General features: G+C 58.9%; 1 protein-coding gene across 1 annotated transcript in view; it reads left to right on the forward strand.

Moving 5' to 3' along the window:
* The window catches only part of MEGF8 (multiple EGF like domains 8), a gene marked incomplete at its 3' end in the record, with an annotated part of 47,964 nt that overhangs the window by 20,699 nt on the left and 2,040 nt on the right, over window positions 1–25,225 (forward strand). Inside the window, exons 6-12 of the mRNA XM_059872854.1 lie at window positions 3,291–3,483; window positions 8,919–9,089; window positions 11,903–11,982; window positions 13,629–13,679; window positions 19,668–19,785; window positions 23,392–23,706; window positions 24,837–24,853. Coding sequence (XP_059728837.1) covers window positions 3,291–3,483; window positions 8,919–9,089; window positions 11,903–11,982; window positions 13,629–13,679; window positions 19,668–19,785; window positions 23,392–23,706; window positions 24,837–24,853 — 945 coding nt within the window. The remainder of the gene's footprint in view (window positions 1–3,290; window positions 3,484–8,918; window positions 9,090–11,902; window positions 11,983–13,628; window positions 13,680–19,667; window positions 19,786–23,391; window positions 23,707–24,836; window positions 24,854–25,225) is intronic.

Raw genomic sequence — 25,225 nt, forward strand, 5'->3', positions numbered from 1 at the left:
CCCCAGGTGTATCCCAGGTGTATCTCAGCTACCTCAGGTTTGTCCCAGGTGTATCTCAGCTACCTCAGGTGTCCCCCAGGTGTATCTCAGGTGTCCCCCAGGTTTCCCCCAGGTGTCCCCCAGGTGTATCTCAGCTACCCCAGGTATGTCCCAGGTGTCCCCCAGGTGTATCCCAGGTGTGTCCCAGGTGTCCCCCCCCCATCCCCCCTGACCAGGTGTATCTCAGCTACCTTAGGTGTGTCCCAGGTGTCCCCCAGGTGTCCCCTCCCCGTCCCCCGTGTCCCAGGTGTATCTCAGCTACCTCAGGTGTATCTCAGGTACCTCAGGTGTGTCCCAGGTGTCTCCCAGGTGTCCCCCCCCGTCCCCCCTATCCCAGGTGTCCCCCAGGTGTATCTCAGCTACCTCAGGTGTCCCCCAGGTGTGTCCCAGGTGTATCTCAGCTACCTCAGGTGTGTCCCAGGTGTATCTCAGGTACCTCAGGTGTATCTCAGGTGTATCTCAGCTACCTCAGGTGTCCCCCAGGTGTGTCCCAGGTGTATCTCAGGTACCTCAGGTGTGTCCCAGGTGTATCTCAGCTACCTCAGGTGTCCCCCAGGTGTCCCCCAGGTGTGTCCCAGGTGTGTCCCAGGTGTCCCCACCCTGTCCCCCCTACCTCAGGTGTGTCCCAGGTGTGTCCCAGGTGTGTCCCAGGTGTCCCCCCCCATCCCCCCTATCCCAGGTGTGTCCCAGGTGTATCTCAGCTACCTCAGGTGTCCCCCAGGTGTCCCCCAGGTGTCCCCACCCTATCCCAGGTGTCCCCAGGTGTGTCCCAGGTGTATCTCAGCTACCTCAGGTGTGTCCCAGGTGTCCCCCAGGTGTCCCCACCCTATCCCAGGTGTCCCCAGGTGTGTCCCAGGTGTATCTCAGCTACCTCAGGTGTATCTCAGCTACCTCAGGTGTCCCCCAGGTGTCCCCCCCCATCCCCCTGACCAGGTGTATCTCAGCTACCTCAGGTGTGTCCCAGGTGTGTCCCAGGTGTGTTCCAGGTGTGTCCCAGGTGTCCCCACCCTGTCCCCCCTACCTCAGGTGTGTCCCAGGTGTCCCCCAGGTGTCCCCCCCCATCCCCCCTGACCAGGTGTGTCCCAGGTGTATCTCAGCTACCTCAGGTGTATCTCAGGTGTCCCCCAGGTGTCCCCCAGGTGTGTCCCAGGTGTCCCCCAGGTGTTCCCCACCCTGTCCCCCCTATCCCAGGTGTGTCCCAGGTGTATCTCAGCTACCTCAGGTGTCCCCCAGGTGTGTCCCAGGTGTGTCCCAGGTGTCCCCCAGGTGTCCCCCCCCCCATCCCCCCTGACCAGGTGTATCTCAGGTACCCCAGGTGTGTCCCAGGTGTGTCCCAGGTGTGTCCCAGGTGTATCTCAGCTACCTCAGGTGTCCCCCAGGTGTCCCCCAGGTGTATCTCAGCTACCTCAGGTGTGTCCCAGGTGTATCTCAGCTACCTCAGGTGTCCCCCAGGTGTATCTCAGCTACCTCAGGTGTCCCCCAGGTGTATCTCAGCTACCTCAGGTGTCCCCCAGGTGTATCTCAGCTACCTCAGGTGTATCCCAGGTGTCCCCCAGGTGTCCCCCAGGTGTCCCCCAGGTGTATCTCAGGTGTATCCCAGGTGTCCCCCAGGTGTGTCCCAGGTGTGTCCCAGGTGTATCTCAGCTACCTCAGCTGTATCCCAGGTGTCCCCCAGGTGTCCCCCAGGTGTCCCCACCCCGTCCCCCATGACCAGGTGTATCTCAGGTACCTCAGGTGTATCTCAGGTGTATCTCAGGTACCTCAGGTGTGCCCCCCCCCCCCCATCCCCCCTGACCAGGTGTATCTCAGCTACCTCAGGTGTCCCCCAGGTGTGTCCCAGGTGTGTCCCAGGTGTCCCCCAGGTGTGTCCCAGGTGTGTCCCAGGTGTATCTCAGCTACCTCAGCTGTATCCCAGGTGTCCCCCAGGTGTCCCCCAGGTGTCCCCTCCCCGTCCCCCGTGTCCCAGGTGTATCTCAGCTACCTTAGGTGTATCTCAGGAGTATCTCAGGTACCTCAGGTGTGTCCCAGGTGTCCCCCAGGTGTATCTCAGCTACCTCAGGTGTCCCCCAGGTGTGTCCCAGGTGTGTCCCAGGTGTGTCCCAGGTGTGTCCCAGGTGCCCCCACCCTGTCCCCCCTACCTCAGGTGTCCCCCAGGTGTCCCCCAGGTATATCTCAGCTACCTCAGGTGTCCCCCAGGTGTCCCCCAGGTGTCCCCCAGGTGTTCCCCACCCTGTCCCTCCTATCCCAGGTGTATCTCAGGTACCTCAGGTGTGTCCCAGGTGTCCCCCAGGTGTCCCCCAGGTGCCCCCCCCCCCATTCCCCCTGACCAGGTGTATCTCAGGTGTCCCCCAGGTGTCCCCCAGGTGCCCCCCAGGTGTCCCTCAGGTGTATCTCAGGTGTCCCCCAGGTGTCCCCCAGGTGTGTCCCAGGTGTGTCCCAGGTGTGTCCCAGGTGTCCCCCCCCGCCACCCCCCCTGACCAGGTGTGTCCCAGGTGTATCTCAGGTGTATCTCAGGTACCTCAGGTGTGTCCCAGGTGTATCTCAGCTACCTCAGGTGTCCCCCAGGTGTATCTCAGGTGTCCCCCAGGTGTCCCCCAGGTGTCCCCCAGGTGTCCCCCAGGTGTATCTCAGCTACCTCAGGTGTATCCCAGGTGTCCCCCAGGTGTCCCCCAGGTGTCCCCCAGGTGTATCTCAGGTGTATCTCAGGTGTCCCCCAGGTGTATCTCAGGTGTATCTCAGGTGTCCCCCAGGTGTGTCCCAGGTGTGTCCCAGGTGTATCTCAGCTACCTCAGGTGTCCCCCAGGTGTCCCCCAGGTGTGTCCCAGGTGTGTCCCAGGTGTATCTCCACTACCTCAGGTGTATCTCAGGTGTCCCCCAGGTGTGTCCCACGTGTATCTCAGCTACCTCAGGTGTCCCCCAGGTGTCCCCCAGGTGTCCCCCAGGTGCCCCCCCCCCCCCCATTCCCCCTGACCAGGTGTATCTCAGGTACCTCAGGTGTCCCCCAGGTGTGTCCCAGGTGTCCCCCAGGTGCCCCCCCCCCCCCCGGTCCCCCCTGACCAGGTGTATCTCAGGTACCCCAGGTGTGTCCCAGGTGTATCTCAGGTGTCCCCCCCCCGTCCCCCCTATCCCAGGTGTGTCCCAGGTGTATCTCAGCTACCTCAGGTGTCCCCCAGGTGTCCCCCAGGTGTCCCCCAGGTGTCCCCCAGGTGCCCCCCACCCCCCACCCCCCCCTGACCAGGTGCGCCTCTCAGCCGCACAGGTGAGTGCCGCCCCGTGTGCCGCCAGGGCTGCGCCAACGGCACCTGCCTGGAGCCCGACAGGTGTCGCTGCCACTTCGGCTTCGTGGGCGGGGACTGCGCCACGCCCTGCGCCTGCAACGGCCACAGCGACTGCGCCGGGCCCGGCGCCACCCGCACCTGCCTCAGGTGCATGAACAACACCCAGGTGAGCGCACCTGGCCGCCGGGGCGGGGCGGGGCTGCGCGGGAGGGGCTGGGCGGGGTCGGCACACCTGGATGAGGTGGGTGTGGATGTCCAGGTGAGCTCAGGTGTGCTCAGGTGGGGTTAGCTGGGCTCCAGGTTGGGTTACCTGGGCACCAGGTGAGCTCAGGTGTGCTTAGGTGGGGTTACCTGGGCTCCAGGTGAGCTCAGGTGTGCTCAGGTGGGGGTTGGTCAGGGTCGGCACACCTGGATGAGGTGGGTGTGGATGTCCAGGTGAGCTCAGGTGTGCTCAGGTGGGGTTACCTGGGCGCCAGGTGAGATTACCTGGGCTCCAGGTGGGGTTAGCTGGGTTCCAGGTGAGCTCAGGTGTGCTCGGGTGGGGTTAGCTGGGCTCCAGGTGGGGTTAGCTGGGCTCCAGGTGAGCTCAGGTGAGCTCAGGTGGGGTTTGCTCGGGGTCGGCACACCTGGATGAGGTGGGTGTGGATGTCCAGGTGAGCTCAGGTGTGCTCAGGTGGGGTTAGCTGGGCTCCAGGTGGGGTTACCTGGGCGCCAGGTGAGCTCAGGTGTGCTCAGGTGGGGTTAGCTGGGTGCCAGGTGAGCTCAGGTGTGCTCAGGTGGGGTTAGCTGGGTGCTCAGGTGGGGTTAGCTGGGCTCCAGGTGAGCTCAGGTGTGCTCAGGTGGGGTTACCTGGGTGCCAGGTGAGGTTAGCTGGGCTCCAGGTGAGGTTACCTGGGCTCCAGGTGGGGTTACCTGGGTGCCAGGTGAGGTTAGCTGGGCTCCAGGTGGGGTTAGCTGGATTCCAGGTGAGCTCAGGTGTGCTCAGGTGGGGTTAGCTGGGCTCCAGGTGAGCTCAGGTGTGCTCAGGTGGGGTTAGCTGGGCTCCAGGTGGGGTCAGGTGTGCTCAGGTGGGGTTAGCTGGGTGCCAGGTGGGGTCAGGTGTGCTCAGGTGGGGTTACCTGGGCTCCAGGTTGGGTTACCTAGGCACCAGGTGAGCTCAGGTGTGCTCAGGTGGGGTTACCTGGGCGCCAGGTGGGCTCAGGTGTGCTCAGGTGGGGTTAGCTGGGTGCCAGGTGCGGTTACCTGGGTGCCAGGTGAGCTCAGGTGTGCTCAGGTGGGGTTAGCTGGGCTCCAGGTGAGCTCAGGTGTGCTCAGGTGGGGTTAGCTGGGTGCTCAGGTGGGGTTAGCTGGGTGCTCAGGTGGGGTTAGCTGGGTGCCAGGTGAGCTCAGGTGTGCTCAGGTGGGGTTAGCTGGGTGCCAGGTGGGGTTAGCTGGGCTCCAGGTGAGGTTAGCTGGGCTCTAGGTGAGCTCAGGTGAGCTCAGGTGGGGTTACCTGGGCTCCAGGTGGGGTTACCTGGGCTCCAGGTGGGTTAGCTGGGTTCCAGGTGAGATTACCTGGGCTCCAGGTGGGGTTAGCTGGGCTCCAGGTGGGGTTACCTGGGTTCCAGGTGAGGTTAGCTGGGCTCCAGGTGGGGTTAGCTGGGCTCCAGGTGGGGTTAGCTGGGCTCCAGGTGGGGTTACCTGGGCTCCAGGTGAGCTCAGGTGAGCTCAGGTGGGGTTAGCTGGGCTCCAGGTGGGTTACCTGGGTGCCAGGTGGGGTTAGCTGGGTTCCAGGTGGGGTTAGCGGGGCTCCAGGTGAGCTCAGGTGTGCTCAGGTGGGGTTAGCTGGGCTCCAGGTGAGCTCAGGTGTGCTCAGGTGGGGTTTGCTCGGGGTCGGCACACCTGGATGAGGTGGTTGTGGATGTCCAGGTGAGCTCAGGTGTGCTCAGGTGGGGTTACCTGGGCGCCAGGTGAGGTTACCTGGGCTCCAGGTGGGGTTAGCTGGGCTCTAGGTGAGCTCAGGTGTGCTCAGGTGGGGTTAGCTGGGCTCCAGGTTGGGTTACCTGGGCACCAGGTGAGCTCAGGTGTGCTTAGGTGGGGTTAGCTGGGCTCCAGGTGAGCTCAGGTGTGCTCAGGTGGGTTTACCTGGACTCCAGGTGAGCTCAGGTGTGCTCAGCTGACATTGTCTGGGCTCCAGGTGAGATTACCTGGGTGCCAGGTGGGGTTACCTGGGCTATAGGTGGGGTTACCTGGGTGCCAGGTGAGATTACCTGGGCTCCAGGTGGGGTCTAGGGTGGGTTACAGGGGGTGGGAGGGGCTTTTGGTTGGGCTTTGAACACCACACCTGGAACACACCTGAGCTCACCTGTAACACACCTGAGCTCACCTGTAACACACCTGAGCTCACCTGTGCTCACCTGAGCTCACCTGTAACACACTTGAGCTCACCTGAGCTCACCTGAGCTCACCTGTAACACACCTGAGCTCACCTGTAACACACCTGAGCTCACCTGTGCTCACCTGAGCTCACCTGTAACACACCTGAGCTCACCTGTAACACACCTGAGCTCACCTGTGCTCACCTGTCCATGATTTTGGGGGGGGGTTGTGCTCACCTGAGCTCACCTGTCCATTATTTTGGGGGGGGGGGGGTTTGTGCTCACCTGTGCTCACCTGTCTCACCTGAGCTCACCTGAGCTCACCTGTAACACACCTGAGCTCACCTGTGCTCACCTGTCTCACCTGAGCTCACCTGAGCTCACCTGTAACACACCTGTGCTCACCTGTGCTCACCTGTCCATGATTTTGGGGGGGATTTTGTGCTCACCTGAGCTCACCTGAGCTCACCTGTGCTCACCTGAGCTCACCTGAGCTCACCTGAGCTCACCTGTAACACACCTGTGCTCACCTGTGCTCACCTGTCCATGATTTTGGGGGGGATTTTGTGCTCACCTGAGCTCACCTGTAACACACCTGAGCTCACCTGTGCTCACCTGAGCTCACCTGAGCTCACCTGTGCTCACCTGTAACACACCTGTGCTCACCTGAGCTCACCTGAGCTCACCTGTGCTCACCTGTCCATGATTTTGGGGGGGGGGGGGTTGTGCTCACCTGAGCTCACCTGAGCTGACCTGTAACACACCTGAGCTCACCAGTAACACACCTGAGCTCACCTGTAACACACCTGAGCTCACCTGAGCTCACCTTTAACACACCTGTGCTCACCTGTAACACACCTGTGCTCACCTGTCCATGATTTTGGGGGGGGTTTTGTGCTCACCTGAGCTCACCTGAGCTCACCTGTGCTCACCTGAGCTCACCTGAGCTCACCTGTGCTCACCTGTGCTCACCTGAGCTCACCTGTGCTCACCTGTGCTCACCTGAGCTCACCTGTGCTCACCTGAGCTCACCTGTAACTCACCTGTGCTCACCTGTCCATGATTTTGGGGGGGGTTTTGTGCTCACCTGTGCTCACCTGAGCTCACCTGAGCTCACCTGTGCTCACCTGAGCTCACCTGTGCTCACCTGTGCTCACCTGTGCTCACCTGTCCATGATTTTGGGGGGTTTTTGTGCTCATCTGAGCTCACCTGTGCTCACCTGAGCTCACCTGTGCTCACCTGTCCATGATTTTGGGGGGGGTTTGTGCTCACCTGAGCTCACCTGTCTCACCTGAGCTCACCTGTGCTCACCTGAGCTCACCTGTGCTCACCTGTGCTCACCTGAGCTCACCTGTGCTCACCTGTGCTCACCTGTCTCACCTGAGCTCACCTGATCTCACCTGTAACACACCTGAGCTCACCTGTAACACACCTGTGCTCACCTGTCCATGATTTTGGGGGGGGTTTTGTGCTCACCTGAGCTCACCTGAGCTCACCTGTGCTCACCTGAGCTCACCTGTAACACACCTGAGCTCACCTGTCCATGATTTTGGGGGGGTTTTGTGCTCACCTGTGCTCACCTGAGCTCACCTGTGCTCACCTGAGCTCACCTGTGCTCACCTGTACTCACCTGTCCATGACTTTGGGGGGTTTTTGTGCTCACCTGTGCTCACCTGAGCTCACCTGTAACACACCTGTGCTCACCTGAGCTCACCTGTGCTCACCTGTACTCACCTGTCCATGATTTTGGGGGGGGTTTTGTGCTCACCTGAGCTCACCTGTGCTCACCTGTAACACACCTGTGCTCACCTGAGCTCACCTGAGCTCACCTGTAACACACCTGAGCTCACCTGAGCTCACCTGTGCTCACCTGTGCTCACCTGAGCTCACCTGTGCTCACCTGTGCTCACCTGAGCTCACCTGTGCTCACCTGAGCTCACCTGTGCTCACCTGTGCTCACCTGAGCTCACCTGTGCTCACCTGTGCTCACCTGAGCTCACCTGAGCTCACCTGTGCTCACCTGTAACACACCTGTGCTCACCTGAGCTCACCTGTAACACACCTGAGCTCACCTGTGCTCACCTGAGCTCACCTGTAACACACCTGAGCTCACCTGTGCTCACCTGAGCTCACCTGTAACACACCTGAGCTCACCTGTGCTCACCTGTCCATGATTTTGGGGGGGGTTTTGTGCTCACCTGAGCTCACCTGTGCTCACCTGTGCTCACCTATGCTCACCTGTCCATGATTTTGGGGGGGGTTTTGTGCTCACCTGAGCTCACCTGTGCTCACCTGAGCTCACCTGAGCTCACCTGTTCTCACCTGTTCTCACCTGTGCTCACCTGAGCTCACCTGTGCTCACCTGAGCTCACCTGAGCTCACCTGTGCTCACCTGAGCTCACCTGAGCTCACCTGAGCTCACCTGTGCTCACCTGTGCTCACCTGTGCTCACCTGAGCTCACCTGAGCTCACCTGTGCTCACCTGAGCACACCTGTAACACACCTGATCTCACCTGTGCTCACCTGTGCTCACCTGAGCTCACCTGTGCTCACCTGTCCATGATTTTGGGGGGGGTTTTGTGCTCACCTGAGCTCACCTGTGCTCACCTGAGCTCACCTGTAACACACCTGTGCTCACCTGTGCTCACCTGAGCTCACCTGTGCTCCCCTGCAGGGCCCGCAGTGCCAGCGCTGCCGCCCGCTCTTCGTGGGCTCGGCGCTGGGCGGGGGCACCTGCCTCACCTGTGCTCACCTGAGCTCACCTGAGCTCACCTGTAACACACCTGTGCTCACCTGTAACACACCTGTGCTCACCTGTGCTCACCTGAGCTCACCTGTACTCACCTGTGCTCACCTGTCCATGATTTTGGGGGGGGGTTTGTGCTCACCTGTGCTCTCCTGAGCTCACCTGTGCTCACCTGAGCTCACCTGTTCTCACCTGAGCTCACCTGTTCTCACCTGAGCTCACCTGTGCTCACCTGAGCTCACCTGTAACACACCTGTGCTCACCTGTCCATGATTTTGGGGGGTTTTGTGCTCACCTGAGCTCACCTGTTCTCACCTGAGCTCACCTGTGCTCACCTGAGCTCACCTGTAACACACCTGAGCTCACCTGTCCATGATTTTGGGGGGGGATTTTGTGCTCACCTGAGCTCACCTGTGCTCACCTGTGCTCACCTGTGCTCACCTGTGCTCACCTGTGCTCACCTGTGCTCACCTGAGCTCACCTGTGCTCCCCTGCAGGGCCCGCAGTGCCAGCGCTGCCGCCCGCTCTTCGTGGGCTCGGCGCTGGGGGGGGGCACCTGCCTCACCTGCCGCTCCTTCTGCCGCCACCGCGCCGACGTCTGCGTCAGCCGCGCCGAGCTGGAGCGGCACCGCCGCGACCCCGACAGGTACCCCCTGGAGCCGCACCTGGTGAGCACCTGGGCACATCTGGGCACACCTGGGGGCACACCTGGGCACATCTGGGCACACCTGGGGGCACCTGGGGCACACCTGGGGGCACCTGGGGCACACCTGGGGGCACCTGGGGCACACCTGGGCACACATAGGGGACACCTGGGGCATCCCTGGGGGCACCTGGGCACACCTGGGGGCACCTGGGGGCACCTGGGCACACCTGGGCACACCTGGGGACACCTGGGAACACCTGGGCACACCTGGGCACACCTGGGGCACACCTGGTGAGCACCTGGGCACATCTGGGCACACCTGGGGACACCTGGGCACACCTGGGGACACCTGGGCACACCTGGGAGCACCTGGGCACACCTGGGAACACCTGGGCACACCTGGGGGCACCTGGGGCACAACTGGGCATACCTGGGGGACACCTGGGCACACCTGGGGGCACCTGGGCACACCTGTGCACACCTGGGACACACCTGGGCACACCTGGGCACACCTGGGCACACCTGGGACACACCTGGGGACACCTGGGAGGGGAGGAATGGAACAAACCGGGGGAGATTTGGGTGGGAAACGGGGATTGGGGGGGTTTGGAGTTACCTGGGCACACCTGGGCACACCTGGGAGCACCTGGGGGCACCTGGGCACACCTGGGCACACCTGGGGCATCCCTGGGGGCACCTGAGGCACACCTGGGCACGCCTGGGGGCACCTGGGCACACCTGGGCACACCTGGGGCACACCTGGGCGCACCTGGGCACACCTGGGGGCACCTGGGGCACACCTGGGAGCACCTGGGGGCACCTGGGCACACCTGGGCACACCTGGGAACACCTGGGAGCACCTGGGCACACCTGGGCACACCTGGGAGCACCTGGGGGCACCTGGGCACACCTGGGGGCACCTGGGGCACACCTGGGGACACCTGGGCACACCTGGGAGCACCTGGGCACACCTGGGCACACCTGGGGACACCTGGGGGCACCTGGGAGGGGAGGAATGGAACAAACCGGGGGAGATTTGGGTGGGAAACGGGGATTGGGGGGGGGTTTGGAGTTACCTGGGCACACCTGGGCACACCTGGGCACACCCGGGGGCACCTGGGCACACCTGGGCACACCTGGGGCACACTTGGGGAGGGACAGACACACCTGAGGTCTCACCTGAGAGGAACAGACACACCTGAGGTCTCACCTGAGAGGGACAGACACACCTGAGGTCTCACCTGGGCACACCTGAGAGGGACAGACACACCTGAGGTCTCACCTGAGAGGGACAGACACACCTGAGGTCTCACCTGAGAGGGACAGACACACCTGGGGACACCTGAGAGGGACAGACACACCTGAGGTCTCACCTGGGCACACCTGGGAGGGACAGACACACCTGAGGTCTCACCTGGGAGGGACAGACACACCTGGGCACACCTGAGAGGGACAGACACACCTGAGGTCACACCTGAGAGGGACAGACACACCTGAGGTCACACCTGGGCACACCTGGGAGGGTTGGGACACACCTGAGGTCTCACCTGAGAGGGACAGACACACCTGAGGTCTCACCTGAGAGGGACAGACACACCTGAGGTCTCACCTGAGAGGGACAGACACACCTGAGGTCACACCTGAGAGGGACAGACACACCTGAGGTCTCACCTGGGAGGGACAGACACACCTGAGGTCTCACCTGGGCACACCTGAGAGGGACAGACACACCTGAGGTCTCACCTGAGAGGGACAGACACACCTGAGGTCTCACCTGAGAGGGACAGACACACCTGGGGACACCTGAGAGGGACAGATGCATCTGAGGTCTCACCTGGGCACACCTGAGAGGAACAGACACACCTGGGGGTCTCACCTGAGAGGGACAGACACACCTGGGGGTCTCACCTGAGAGGGACAGACACACCTGAGGTCTCACCTGGGCACACCTGGGAGGGTTGGGACACACCTGAGGTCTCACCTGAGGGGGACAGACACACCTGAGAGTCTCACCGGAGGTCTCACCTGGGAGGGACAGACACACCTGAGGTCTCACCTGAGAGGGACAGACACACCTGAGGGTCTCACCTGAGAGGAACAGACACACCTGAGGTCTCACCTGGGCACACCTGAGAGGGACAGACACACCTGAGGTCTCACCTGGGCACACCTGAGAGGGACAGACACACCTGGGGGTCTCACCTGGGGACACCTGAGAGGGACAGACACACCTGAGGTCACACCTGGGCACACCTGAGAGGGACAGACACACCTGAGGGTCTCACCTGAGAGGGACAGACACACCTGAGGGTCTCACCTGAGAGGGACAGACACACCTGAGGTCACACCTGGGCACACCTGAGAGGGACAGACACACCTGAGGTCTCACCTGAGAGGGACAGACACACCTGGGGGTCTCACCTGAGAGGGACAGACACACCTGAGGTCTCACCTGGGGTCTCACCTGAGAGGGACAGACACACCTGAGGTCTCACCTGAGAGGGACAGACACACCTGAGGTCTCACCTGGGCACACCTGAGAGGGACAGACCCACCTGAGGTCTCACCTGGGAGGGACAGACACACCTGAGGTCTCACCTGAGAGGGACAGACACACCTGGGCACACCTGAGAGGGACAGACCCACCTGAGGTCTCACCTGAGAGGGACAGACACACCTGAGGTCTCACCTGAGAGGGACAGACACACCTGAGGTCTCACCTGGGCACACCTGAGAGGGACAGACACACCTGAGGTCTCACCTGGGCACACCTGGGAGGGTTGGGACACACCTGAGGTCTCACCTGAGGCCTCACCTGTGCGCTCACCTGCGCAGATCCACACCTGGGTGTCGGAGGGCCCCAGCGAGGCGCAGGCCGTGTGCGTCAACTGCCAGAACAACAGCGTGGGCGACAGGTGTGACACCTGCCGGGCGGGGGTACTTCCTGCTGGACGGCACCTGCACCAGGTGAGACACCTGGGACACCTGGGACAGGTGTGGGGGCACCTGGGACACCTGGGGAGGGGACAGGTGTGACACCTGCCGGGCGGGGTACTTCCTGCTGGACGGCACCTGCACCAGGTGAGACACCTGGGACACCTGGGGAGGGGACAGGTGTGACACCTGCCGGGCGGGGTACTTCCTGCTGGACGGCACCTGCACCAGGTGAGACACCTGGCACACCTGGGACAGGTGTGGGGACAGGTGGGACACCTGGGACACCTGGGGAGGGGACAGGTGTGGGGACACCTGGGACACCTGGGGAGGGGACAGGTGTGACACCTGCCGGGCGGGGTACTTCCTGCTGGACGGCACCTGCACCAGGTGAGACACCTGGCACACCTGGGGAGGGGACAGGTGGGACACCTGCCGGGCGGGGTACTTCCTGCTGGACGGCACCTGCACCAGGTGAGACACCTGGGACACCTGGGACAGGTGTGGGGACACCTGGGGAGGGGACAGGTGGGACACCTGGGACACCTGGGACAGGTGTGGGGACTCCTGGGACACCTGGGGAGGGGACAGGTGTGGGGACTCCTGCGACACCTGGGACAGGTGTAGGGATACCTGGGACACCTGGGGAGGGGACAGGTGTGACACCTGGGACACCTGGCACACCTGGGACAGTGTGGGGACTCCTGGGACACCTGGGACAGGTGTGGGGACACCTGGGGAGGGGACAGGTGTGACACCTGGGACAGGTGTGGGGACTCCTGGGACAGGTGTGGGGACTCCTGGGACACCTGGGACAGGTGTAGGCACACCTGGGGAGGGGACAGGTGGGACACCTGGGACACCTGGGACAGGTGTGGGGACACCTGGGGAGGGGACAGGTGTGGGGGCACCTGGGACACCTGGCACACGTGGGACAGGTGTGGGGACTCCTGGGGAGGGGACAGGTGTGACACCTGGGACACCTGGGACAGGTGTGGGGACTCCTGTGACACCTGGGACAGGTGTAGGGATACCTGGGACACCTGGGGAGGGGACAGGTGGGACACCTGGGACACCTGAGACAGGTGTGGGGACTCCTGGCACACCTGGGACAGGTGTGGGGATACCTGGGGAGGGGACAGGTGTGACACCTGGGACACCTGGGACAGGTGTGGGGATTCCTGGGGAGGGGACAGGTGTGACACCTGGGCAGGGCTGGAACACCTGGGACAGGTGTGGGGACACCTGGGACACCTGGGACAGGTGTAGGCACATCTGGGGAGGGGACAGGTGGGACACCTGGCACACCTGGGACAGGTGTGGGGGCACCTGGCACACCTGGGGAGGGGACAGGTGTGACACCTGCCGGGCGGGGGTACTTCCTGCTGGATGGCACCTGCACCAGGTGAGACACCTGGCACACCTGGGACAGGTGTGGGGACACCTGGGGAGGGGACAGGTGGGACACCTGGGACACCTGGCACACCTGGGACAGGTGTGGGGACACCTGGGGAGGGGACAGGTGGGACACCTGGGACACCTGGCACACCTGGGACAGGTGTGGGGGCACCTGGCACACCTGGGGAGGGGACAGGTGGGACACCTGGGACACCTGGGGAGGGGACAGGTGTGACACCTGCCGGGCGGGGTACTTCCTGCTGGACGGCACCTGCACCAGGTGAGACACCTGGCACACCTGGGACAGGTGTGGGGACACCTGGGGAGGGGACAGGTGTGACACCTGCCGGGCGGGGTACTTCCTGCTGGACGGCACCTGCACCAGGTGAGACACCTGGCACACCTGGGGAGGGGACAGCTGGGACACCTGGGGAGGGGACAGGTGTGGGGACACCTGGGACACCTGGGACAGGTGTGGAGACACCTGGGGAGGGGACAGGTGGGACACCTGGGACACCTGGGACACCTGGGACAGGTGTGGGGACACCTGGGGAGGGGACAGGTGTGACACCTGGGGCACCTGACACACCTGGGACAGGTGTGGGGACACCTGGGGAGGGGACAGGTGTGACACCTGGGACACCTGGGACACCTGGGACAGGTGTGGGGACTCCTGGGACACCTGGGGAGGGGACAGGTGTGACACCTGGGACACCTGGGGAGGGGACAGGTGTGACACCTGGGGCACCTGACACACCTGGGACAGGTGTGGGGACACCTGGGGAGGGGACACCTGGGACACCTCGCACACCTGGGACAGGTGTGGGGACACCTGAGACACCTGGGGAGGGGACAGGTGTGACACCTGGGACACCTGAGACAGGTGTGGGAACTCCTGGGACACCTAGGACAGGTGTGGGGACACCTGGGACAGGTGGGACACCTGGGGAGGGGACAGGTGGGACACCTGGGACACCTGGGACACCTGGGACAGGTGTGGGGACACCTGGGGAGGGGACAGGTGTGACACCTGGGACACCTGAGACAGGTGTGGGGACACCTGGGGAGGGGCCAGGTGTGACACCTGGGACACCTGGGACAGGTGTGGGGACTCCTGGGACACCTGGGACAGGTGTGGGGATACCTGGGACACCTGGGACAGGCGTGGGGACTCCTGGGACACCTGGGGAGGGGACAGGTGTGACACCTGGGACACCTGGGACAGGTGTGGGGACACCTGGGGAGGGGACAGGTGTGACACCTGGGACACCTGGGACAGGTGTAGGGATACCTGGGACACCTGGGGAGGGGACAGGTGGGACACCTGGGACACCTGGCACACCTGGGACAGTGTGGGGACTCCTGGGACACCTGGGACAGGTGTGGGGACACCTGGGGAGGGGACAGGTGTGACACCTGGGACACCTGGGACAGGTGTGGGCACACCTGGCACACCTGGGACAGGTGTAGGGATACCTGGGGAGGGGACAGGTGTGACACCTGGCACAGCTGGCACACCTGGGACAGGTGTGGGGACACCTGGGACAGGTGTAGGGACACCTGGGGAGGGGACAGGTGTGACACCTGGGACACCTGGGACAGGTGTGGGAACTCCTGGGACACCTAGGACAGGTGTGGGGACACCTGGGACAGGTGGGACACCTGGGGAAGGGACAGGTGTGACACCTGGGACACCTGGCACACCTGGGACAGGTGTGGGCACACCTGGCACACCTGGGGAGGGGACAGGTGTGACACCTGGGACACCTGGGACAGGTGTGGGGACACCTGGCACACCTGGGACAGGTGTAGGGATACCTGGGGAGGGGACAGGTGTGACACCTGGGCCACCTGGGACACCTGGGCCAGGTGTGGTGTCACCTGTGTTACCTGGGCCAGGTGAGCTGGGCACACCTGGGGATGAGAAAAACGAGGGGAAAAAACCAAAAAATGGGGAAAAAATGGGAAAATTTGGGGAAATGGGATTTACCTGTCTCAGGTGAGATGGGCACACCTGGAGAGGCAAAAATAGGGGGGAAATGAGGAAAATTTTGAAAAAATTGGGAAAATATGGGAAAAATGGGGGAAATTTGGGAAAAAATTTGGGAAAATTTGGGAAAAATTGGGAAAATTTGGGGAAAATTTGGGGAAATGGGATTTACCTGTCTCAGGTGAGTTGGGCACACCTGGGCAGGTGAAGAAAAGGAGGAAAAAATTGAGAAAAATTTGGGAAAATGATGAAAAATTGGGAAAAAAGATTGGGAAAATTGGGGAAATTTTGGGAAAAAATTTGGGAAAATTTGGGAAAATTTGGGAAAAATGGGGGGAAATGGGATTTACCTGTCTCAGGTGAGTTGGGCACACCTGGAGAGGAAAAAATAGGGGGAAATGGGGAAAAATGGGGAAAAATTGGAAAAATTTGGGAAAATTTGGGAAAATTTGGAATAAATTTGGGAAAAATTGGGAAAATTTGGGGAAAATTGGGAAAATTTGGGGAAAATGGGGGGAAATGGGATTTACCTGTCTCAGGTGAGTTGGGCACACCTGGAGAGGCAAAAAATAGGGGGAAAAATGGGGAAAAATGGGGAAAATTTGGGAAAATTTGGGAAAAATTTGGGAAAATTTGGTAAAAAATTTGGGAAAAATTGGGAAAATTTGGGAAAAATGGGAAAAATGGGGGGAAATGGGATTTACCTGTCTCAGGTGAGTTGGGCACACCTGGGCAGGTGAAGAAAAAGAGGAAAAAAGGAGAAAAAATGGAGGAAAAAAAGGGGAAAATGATGAAAAATTGGGAAAAATTTTGGGGAAATTTGGGGAGAATTTGGGAAAAATTGGGAAAATTTGGGAAAATTTGGGAAAAATGGGGGAAAATGGGATTTACCTGTCTCAGGTGAGTTGGGCACACCTGGGCAGGAGAAGAAAAGGAGGAAAAAAGGAGAAAAAAATTGAGAAAAATTTGGGAAAATGATGAAAAATTGGGAAAAAAATTTGGGAATAATTGGGAAAAAATTTGGGAAAATGGGATTTACCTGTCCCAGGTGAGTTGGGCACACCTGGAGAGGCAAAAAATAGGGGGAAAATGGGGAAAAATTTGAAAAAATTGGGAAAATATGGGAAAATGGGGGAAAATTGGGAATAAATTGGGAAAAATTGGGAAAATTTGGGAAAAATTGGGGAGAATGGGGAAATGGGATTTACCTGTCTCAGGTGAGTTGGGCACACCTGGGCAGGTGAAGAAAAAGAGGAAAAAAGGAGAAAAAATGGAGGAAAAAAAGGGGAAAATGATGAAAAATTGGGAAAATTTGGGAAAATTTGGGAAAATTGGGGGAAAATTGGAAATAAATTGGGAAAAAATTTGGGAAAATTTGGGAAAATTTGGGAAAAATTTGGGGAAAATTTGGGAAAAATTTGGGGAAATGGGATTTACCTGTCTCAGGTGAGTTGGGCACACCTGGGCAGGTGAAGAAAAGAAGAAAAAAGGAGAAAAAAAAAGAGAAAATGATGAAAAATTGGGGAAAAATTTGGGAAAATTTGGGAAAATTGAGGGGAAATTTGGGGAAAATTTGGGGAAATGGGATTTACCTTTCTCAGGTGAGTTGGGCACACCTGGGCAGGAGAAGAAAAAGAGGGGAAAAGGAGAAAAAAATTGAGAAAAATTTGGGAAAATGATGAAAAATTCGGAAAAAAATTTGGGAAAATTTGGGAAAATTGGGGGAAAATTGGGTAAAAAATTTGGAAAAATGGGGAAATGGGATTTACCTGTCTCAGGTGAGTTGGGCACACCTGGAGAGGAAAAAATAGGGGGAAAAATGGGAAAAATTTTGAAAAAATTGGGAAAATATGGGAAAAATGGGGGGAAATTGGGAAAAAATTTGGGTTAAATTTGGGAAAATTTAGGAAAATTGGGGGGAAATGGGATTTACCTGTCTCAGGTGAGTTGGGCACTCCTGGGCAGGTGAAGAAAAGGAGGAAAAAATTGAGAAAAAATTGAGAAAAATTTGGGAAAATGATGAAAAATTGGGAAAAAATTTGGGGAGAAATTTGGGAAAAATGGGAAAAATTTGGGGAAAATGGGGGGAAATGGGATTTACCTGTCTCAGGTGAGTTGGGCACACCTGGGCAGGTGAAGAAAAGGAAGAAAAAAGGAGAAAAAAAATTGAGAAAATGATGAAAAATTGGGGAAAATTTTGGGAAAATTTGGGGGAAATTTGGGAAAATTGGGGAGAAATTTGGGGAAATTTGGGGAAATGGGATTTACCTGTCCCAGGTGAGTTGGGCACACCTGGAGAGGTGAAGAAAAGGAGGAAAAAAGGAGAAAAAAATTGAGAAAAATTTGGGAAAATGATGAAAAATTGGGAAAAAAATGGGGAAAAATTTGGGAAAATTGGGAAAATTTGGGGAAAATGGGGGAAAATGGGGGGAAATGGGATTTACCTGTCTCAGGTGAGTTGGGCACACCTGGGCAGGTGAAGAAAAGGAAGAAAAAAGGAGAAAAATAATTGAGAAAATGATGAAAAATTGGGGAAAAAATTGGGGAAAATTTGGGGGAAATTTGGGAAAATTGGGGGGAAATTTGGGAAAATTTGGGGAAAATGGGGGGAAATGGGATTTACCTGTCTCAGGTGAGTTGGGCACACCTGGAGAGGCAAAAAATAGGGGGAAAAATGGGAAAATTTTTGAAAAAATTGGAAAAATATGGGGAAAATGGGGGAAAATTGGGAAAAATTTGGGAAAATTTGGAATAAATTTGGGAAAAATTGGGAAAATTTGGGGAAAATGGGGGGAAATGGGATTTACCTGTCTCAGGTGAGTTGGGCACACCTGGGCAGGTGAAGAAAAAGAGGAAAAATTGAGAAAAAATGGAGGAAAAAAAGGGGAAAATGATGAAAAAATGGGAAAATTTGGGAAAATTTGGGAAAATTGGGGGGAAAATTGGGTAAAAAATTGGGGAAAATGGGTGGAAATGGGATTTACCTGTCTCAGGTGAGTTGGGCACACCTGGGCAGGTGAAGAAAAGGAGAAAAAATTGAGAAAAAAAGGAGAAAATGATGAAAAATTGGGGAAAATTTGGGAAAATTTGGGAAAATTGGGGAGAAATTTGGGGAAAATTTGGGGAAATGGGATTTACCTGTCTCAGGTGAGTCGGGCACACCTGGAGAGGAAAAAATAGGGGGAAAAATGGGGAAAAATGGGGAAAATTTGGGAAAATTTGGGAAAAATTTGGGAAAATTTGGTAAAAAATTTGGGAAAATTTGGGAAAATTTGGGAAAAATGGGAAAAATGGGGGGAAATGGGATTTACCTGTCTCAGGTGAGTTGGGCACACCTGGGCAGGTGAAGAAAAGGAGGAAAAATTGAAAAAAAAAAGGAGAAAATGATGAAAAATTGGGGAAAATTTGGGAAAATTTGGGGAGGAATTTGGGAAAATTGGGGGGAAATTTGGGAAAAATGGGGAAATTTGGGAAAATGGGATTTACCTGTCTCAGGTGAGTTGGGCACACCTGGAGAGGAAAAAAATAGGGGGGAATTGAGGAAAAATGGGGGAAATTTGGGAAAATTTGGGAAAATTTGGGAAAATTTGGAATAAATTTGGGAAAATTTGGGAAAAAATTGGGAAAAAATTGGGAAAAATGGGGAAAATTTGGGAATAAATTGGGAATAAATTTGGGAAAAATGGGGGGAAATGGGATTTACCTGTCTCAGGTGAGTTGGGCACACCTGGGCAGGTGAAGAAAAGGAGGAAAAAAGGAGAAAAAATGGAGGAAAAAAAGGGGAAAATGATGAAAAATTGGGAAAAATTTTGGGGAAATTTGGGAAAATTGGGGAAATTTGGGGAAAATGGGGGAAAATGGGATTTACCTGTCTCAGGTGAGTTGGGCACACCTGGGCAGGTGAAGAAAAAGAGGAAAAAAGGAGAAAAAATGGAGGAAAAAAGGGAAAATGATGAAAAATTGGGAAAAAATGGGGAAAAATTTGGGAAAATTGGGGAAAATTTGGGAATATTTGGGAAAAATGGGGGGAAATGGGATTTACCTGTCTCAGGTGAGTTGGGCACACCTGGGCAGGTGAAGAAAAGGAGGAAAAAAGGAGAAAAAATGGAGGAAAATTTGGGAAAATGATGAAAAATTGGGAAAAAATTTGCGGAAAATTGAGAAGAATTTGGGAAAATTGGGGGAGAAATTTGGGGAAAATTTGGGAAAATTTGGGAAAATTTGGGAAAACTGGGGGAGGGGCTTTGGGTGTCTGAGGTGGGCTCACCTGTCGGGCAGGTGCCAGTGCAACGGGCACGCCGACACCTGCAACGAGCTGGACGGCACCGGCTGCCCCTGCCAGAACAACACCGAGAGCGGCGCCTGCCCCGAGCGCAGGGACTGCTACCGGCACCAGGTAACGCACCTGGGCACACCTGGGGGCACCTGGGCACACCTGGGCACACCTGGGGGCACCTGAAATACACCTGGGCACACCTGGGCACACCTGGGCACACCTGGGCACACCTGGGGGCACTTGGGCACACCTGGGGGCATCTAAAACACACCTGGGGGTACCTGGGCACAGCTGGAGGCGCCTGCCCCGAGCGCAGGGACTGCTACCGGCACCAGGTAACGCACCTGGGCACACCTGGGCACACCTGGGCACAGCTGGGGGCACCTGGGCACAGCTGGGGGCGCCTGCCCCGAGCGCAGGGACTGCTACCGGCACCAGGTAACGCACCTGGGCACACCTGGGCACACCTGGGCGCACCTGGGGGCACCTGGGGGTACCTGGGCACACCTGGGGGCACCTGGGGGCACCTGGGGGCACCTGGGGGCACCTGGGCACAGCTGGGCACACCTGAAACACACCTGGGGGTACCTAAAACACACCTGGGCACACCTGGGGGCACCTGGGCACAGCTGGGGGTGCCTGCCCCGAGCGCAGGGACTGCTACCGGCACCAGGTAACGCACCTGGGCACACCTGGGCACACCTGGGGGCACCTGAAACACACCTGGGCACAGCTGGGGGCACCCAAAATACACCTGGGGGCACCTAAAACACACCTGGGCACACCTGGGGGCACCTGAAACACACCTGGGGGCACCTGGGCACACCTGGGGGCACCTGGGGGCACCCAAAATACACCTGGGGGCGCCTGAAATACACCTGGGCACACCTGGGGGCACCTGGCACACCTGGGCACACCTGGGCACACCTGGGCACACCTGGGGGCACACCTGGGCACACCTGGGGGCACCTGGAGGCACCTGGGGGCACCTGGGGGCACCTGGGCACACCTGGGGGCACCTGGGCACACCTGGGGGCACCTGGGGGCACCTGGGCACACCTGGGGGCACCTGAAATACACCTGGGGGCACCTGGGCACACCTGGGGGCACCTGAAATACACCTGGGGGCACCTGGGCACACCTGGGGGCACCTGGGGGCACCTAAAACACACCTGGGCACACCTGGGGGCACCTGAAATACACCTGGGCACACTCAAAAATCGACCTGGGCACAGCTGGGGGCACCTGGGGAACACCTGGGGGCACCTGGGAGCATCTAAAATACTCCTGGGGGCACCTGGGCACACCTGGGGGCACCTCGGGGCACCTGGGGGCACCTAGGCACAGCTGGGGGCACCTGGGCACACCTGGGGGCGCCTGCCCCGAGCGCAGGGACTGCTACCGGCACCAGGTAACGCACCTGGGCACACCTGGGCACACCTGGGCACACCTGGGGGCACCTGGGCACACCTGGGGGCACCTGGGCACACCTGGGCACACCTGGGGGCACCCAAAACCTTACCTGGGGCACACCTGGGGGCACCTAAAGCACACCTGGGCACACCGTGCCGTTCCTCGGTGTCCCCAAGTGCCAGAACCTTCTCTAGAGGTTCTGGTGGGGACGTGGGGATGGAACCCACCTGGTTCCTCAATGTTCTGCTGCCACCAGCATGGCCTGAGCTCCACACCAGTGACCCCAGTGACCCCGGTGACCCTGACCATGACACTTTTGGTGTCCCCAAATCCAGAATCCATTCCAGAACCTTCTCTAGGGGGTTCTGGTGGGGACGTGGGGATGGAACCCACCCGGTTCCTTGATGTTCTGCTGCCACCAGCATGGCCTGACCTCACCCTCCATGACCCCAGTGACCCCAGTGACCCTGACCATGACACTTTTGGTGTCCCCACAGTGCTCCAAGTGCCAGAACCTTCTCTAGAGGGTTCTGGTGGGGACGTGGGGATGGAACCCACCCGGTTCCTCGATGTTCTGCTGCCACCAGAACCTCCTTCCCTCCACACCAGTGACCCCAATGACCTCAGTGACCCCAACCATGACACTTTCGGTGTCCCCAGAGTGCTCCAAGTGCCAGAACCTTCTCCAGGGGGTTCTGGTGGGGACGTGGCGATGGAACCCACCTGGTTCCTCGATGTTCTGCTGCCACCAGAATCTCTTTCCCTCCACACCAGTGACCCCAGTGACCCCAGTGACCCTGACCATGACACTTTCGGTGTCCCCAAATCCAGAATCCATTCCAAAACTTTCTCCAGGGGGTTCTGGTGGGGACGTGGGGATGGAACCCACCTGGTTCCTCAGCATCCTGCTGCCACCAGAACCTCCTTCCCTCCACACCAGTGACCCCAGTGACCCCAGTGACCCTGACCATGACACTTTTGGTGTCCCCACAGCGCTCCAAGTGCCAGAACCTTCTCCAGGGGTTCTGGTGGGGACGTGGGGATGGAACCCACCTGGTTCCTCAGCGTCCTGCTGCCACCAGCATGGCCTGACCTCACCCTCCATGACCTCAGTGACCCCAGTGACCTCAACGATGACACTTTTGGTGTCCCCAAATCCAGAATCCATTCCAGAACCTTCTCCAGGGGGTTCTGGTGGGGACGTAGGGATGGAACCCACCTGGTTCCTCAGTGTCCTGCTGCCACCAGCATGACCTGAGCTCCACACCAGTGACTCCAGTGACCCCAATGACCCCGACCATGACACTTTTGGTGTCCCCACCGTGCTCCAAGTGCCAGAACCTTCTCTAGAGGTTCTGGTGGGGACGTGGGGATGGAACCCACCTGGTTCCTCAGCGTCCTGCTGCCACCAGCATGACCTGAGCTCCACACCAGTGACCCCAGTGACCCCAGTGACCTCAACGATGACACTTTTGGTGTCCCCACAGTGCTCCAAGTGCCAGAACCTTCTCCAGGGGGTTCTGGTGGGGACGTGGGGATGGAACCCACCTGGTTCCTTGATGTTCTGCTGCCACCAGCATGGCCTGAGCTCACCCTCCATGACCCCAATGACCCCAATGACCCCAGTGACCTCAACGATGACACTTTTGGTGTCCCCAAATCCAGAATCCATTCCAGAACCTTCTCCAGGTGTTCTGGTGGGGACGTGGGGATGGAACCCACCTGGTTCCTCAGCGTCCTGCTGCCACCAGAACCTCCTTCCCTCCACACCTGTGACCCCAGTGACCTCAGTGACCCCAGTGACCCTGACCATGACACTTTTGGTGTCCCCACAGTGCTCCAAGTGCCAGAACCTTCTCTAGGGGGTTCTGGTGGGGACGTGGGGATGGAACCCACCTGGTTCATCGATGTTCTGCTGCCACCAGCATGGCCTGAGCTCACCCTCCATGACCCCAGTGACCCCAGTGACCCCAACCATGACACTTTTGGTGTCCCCACAGTGCTCCAAGTGCCAGAACCTTCTCTAGAGGGTTCTGGTGGGGACGTGGGGATGGAACCCACCTGGTTCCTCAGCGTCCTGCTGCCACCAGCATGGCCTGAGCTCCACACCAGTGACCCCAGTGACCCTGACCATGACACTTTTGGTGTCCCCAAATCCAGAATCCATTCCAGAACCTTCTCTAGAGGGTTCTGGTGGGGACGTGGGGATGGAACCCACCTGGTTCCTCGATGTTCTGCTGCCACCAGAACCTCCTTCCCTCCACACCAGTGACCCCAGTGACCCTGACCATGACACTTTCGGTGTCCCCACAGTGCTCCAAGTGCCGCGACTCCTTCCAGGGCCACCCGGTGGGTGGCCAGCAGTGCTACCGCCTGCTGGCGGTGGAGCAGGAGTACTGCCTGGACCCGGCGTCGCAGAGCCACTGCTTCCCGCCGCCGCAGCGCCGCCCGCTGCCGCCCGGCCGCTCGGTGCCCTTCGCCGTGCAGCCCAAGTTCACCAACGTGGACATCCGCGTCACGCTGGACGTCACCTTCGGCGCCGTGGACCTCTACGTGGCCACCTCCTACGAGACCTTCGCCGTGGACGTGGAGCCGGGCACGGGGTGGCACCGGGTCAGGGTGCAGGCGGCCGCAGGGGCGGGTGGCACCTTTGGTGGGGGTGGTGGCACCTTTGGGACCGGTGGTGGCACCTTTGGTGGGGGTGGTGGCACCCTGAGGAGCTTTGGGAGTGGTGGGACTGGCGGTGACACCTTTGGGACCAGTGGTGGCACCTTGAGGTCTTCAGGAACTGGCGGTGGCACCTTTGGGACCGGTGGTGGCACGTTTGGTGGGGGTGGTGGCACCTTTGGTGGGGGTGGTGGCACCTTTGGGACCAGTGGTGGCACCTTGAGGTCTTCAGGAACCAGCGGTGACACCTTTGGGACCGGTGGTGGCACCTTTGGTGGGGGTGGTGGCACCTTTGGGACCGGTGGTGGCACCTTTGGGACAGGTGGTGGCACCTTTGGGACCGGTGGTGGCACCTTGAGGAGCTTCGGGGCTGGTTCTGGGACCTTTGGGAGTGGTGGGACCGGTGGTGACACCTTTGGGACCGGTGGTGACACCTTTGGGACTGGAGGAACCGGTGGTGGCACCTTGAGGTCTTCAGGAACTGGTGGTGACACCTTTGGGACCGGTGGTGGCACCTTTGGCACCGGTGGTGGCACCTTGAGGACCTCAGGAATCGGCGGTGACACCTTTGGGACCGATGGTGGCACCTTTGGGACCTCAGGAACCGGTGGTGACACCTTTGGGACCTTCGGGACTGGCGGTGACACCTCTGGCACCGGTGGTGGCACCTCAGGAACTTCGGGAAGCGCCGGTGATGCCTTTGGGACCTTTGGTGGCACCTTTGGGACTTCTTGGACTGGTGGCCCCTTTGGTGGCCCTGGTGGCCCCTTTGGTGGCCCCTTTGGTGGCCCTGCCCCCACGGCTCCAACTGGCCTGGCCGGTTCCACCGGTGACCCCGCAAGTTCTGCAGGTCCTGGAGCCGCTCCCGGTGGCCAAACTGGCCAAACTGGTGGCCCTGGAGGTCCCCGAGGTGACTTCGGTGGCCAAACGGGTGGCCCCAGAGCTTTTGGTGGCCCCAAAGCCCAATCCAGTGGCCAAACTGGTTTTACTGGTCAAGCCCATGACCCCAGAGCTTTTGGTGGCCCCAGAGGTGATTTCGGTGGCCAAGCTGGTCACGCCGGTCACTCCATTGACCCCAGACCTTCTGGTAGCCCCCAGCCCCACCTCAGTGGCCAAACTGGCCAAGCTGGTCACTCCATTGACCCCAGAACTTTTGGTAGCCCCCAGCCCCACCTTGGTGGCCAAACTGGTCACACTGGTCACACTTTTCAAGGTGATGACCCCAGAACTTTTGGTAGCCCCCAGACCCACCTTGGTGGCCAAACTGGTCACAGTGGTCACACTTTTCAAGGTGATGACCCCAGAACTTTTGGTAGCCCCCAAACCCATTTCAGTGGCCAAACTGGCCACAGTGGTCACTCCATTGACCCCAGAACTTTTGGTAGCCCCCAAACCCACCTTGGTGGCCAAGCTGGTCACACTTTTCAAGGTGATGACCCCAGAACTTTTGGTAGCCCCCAGACTGATTTCAGTGGCCAAA

This window comes from Haemorhous mexicanus, chromosome 39 (genome assembly GCF_027477595.1).
Source record: "Haemorhous mexicanus isolate bHaeMex1 chromosome 39, bHaeMex1.pri, whole genome shotgun sequence".
NCBI lineage: Eukaryota > Metazoa > Chordata > Aves > Passeriformes > Fringillidae > Haemorhous > Haemorhous mexicanus.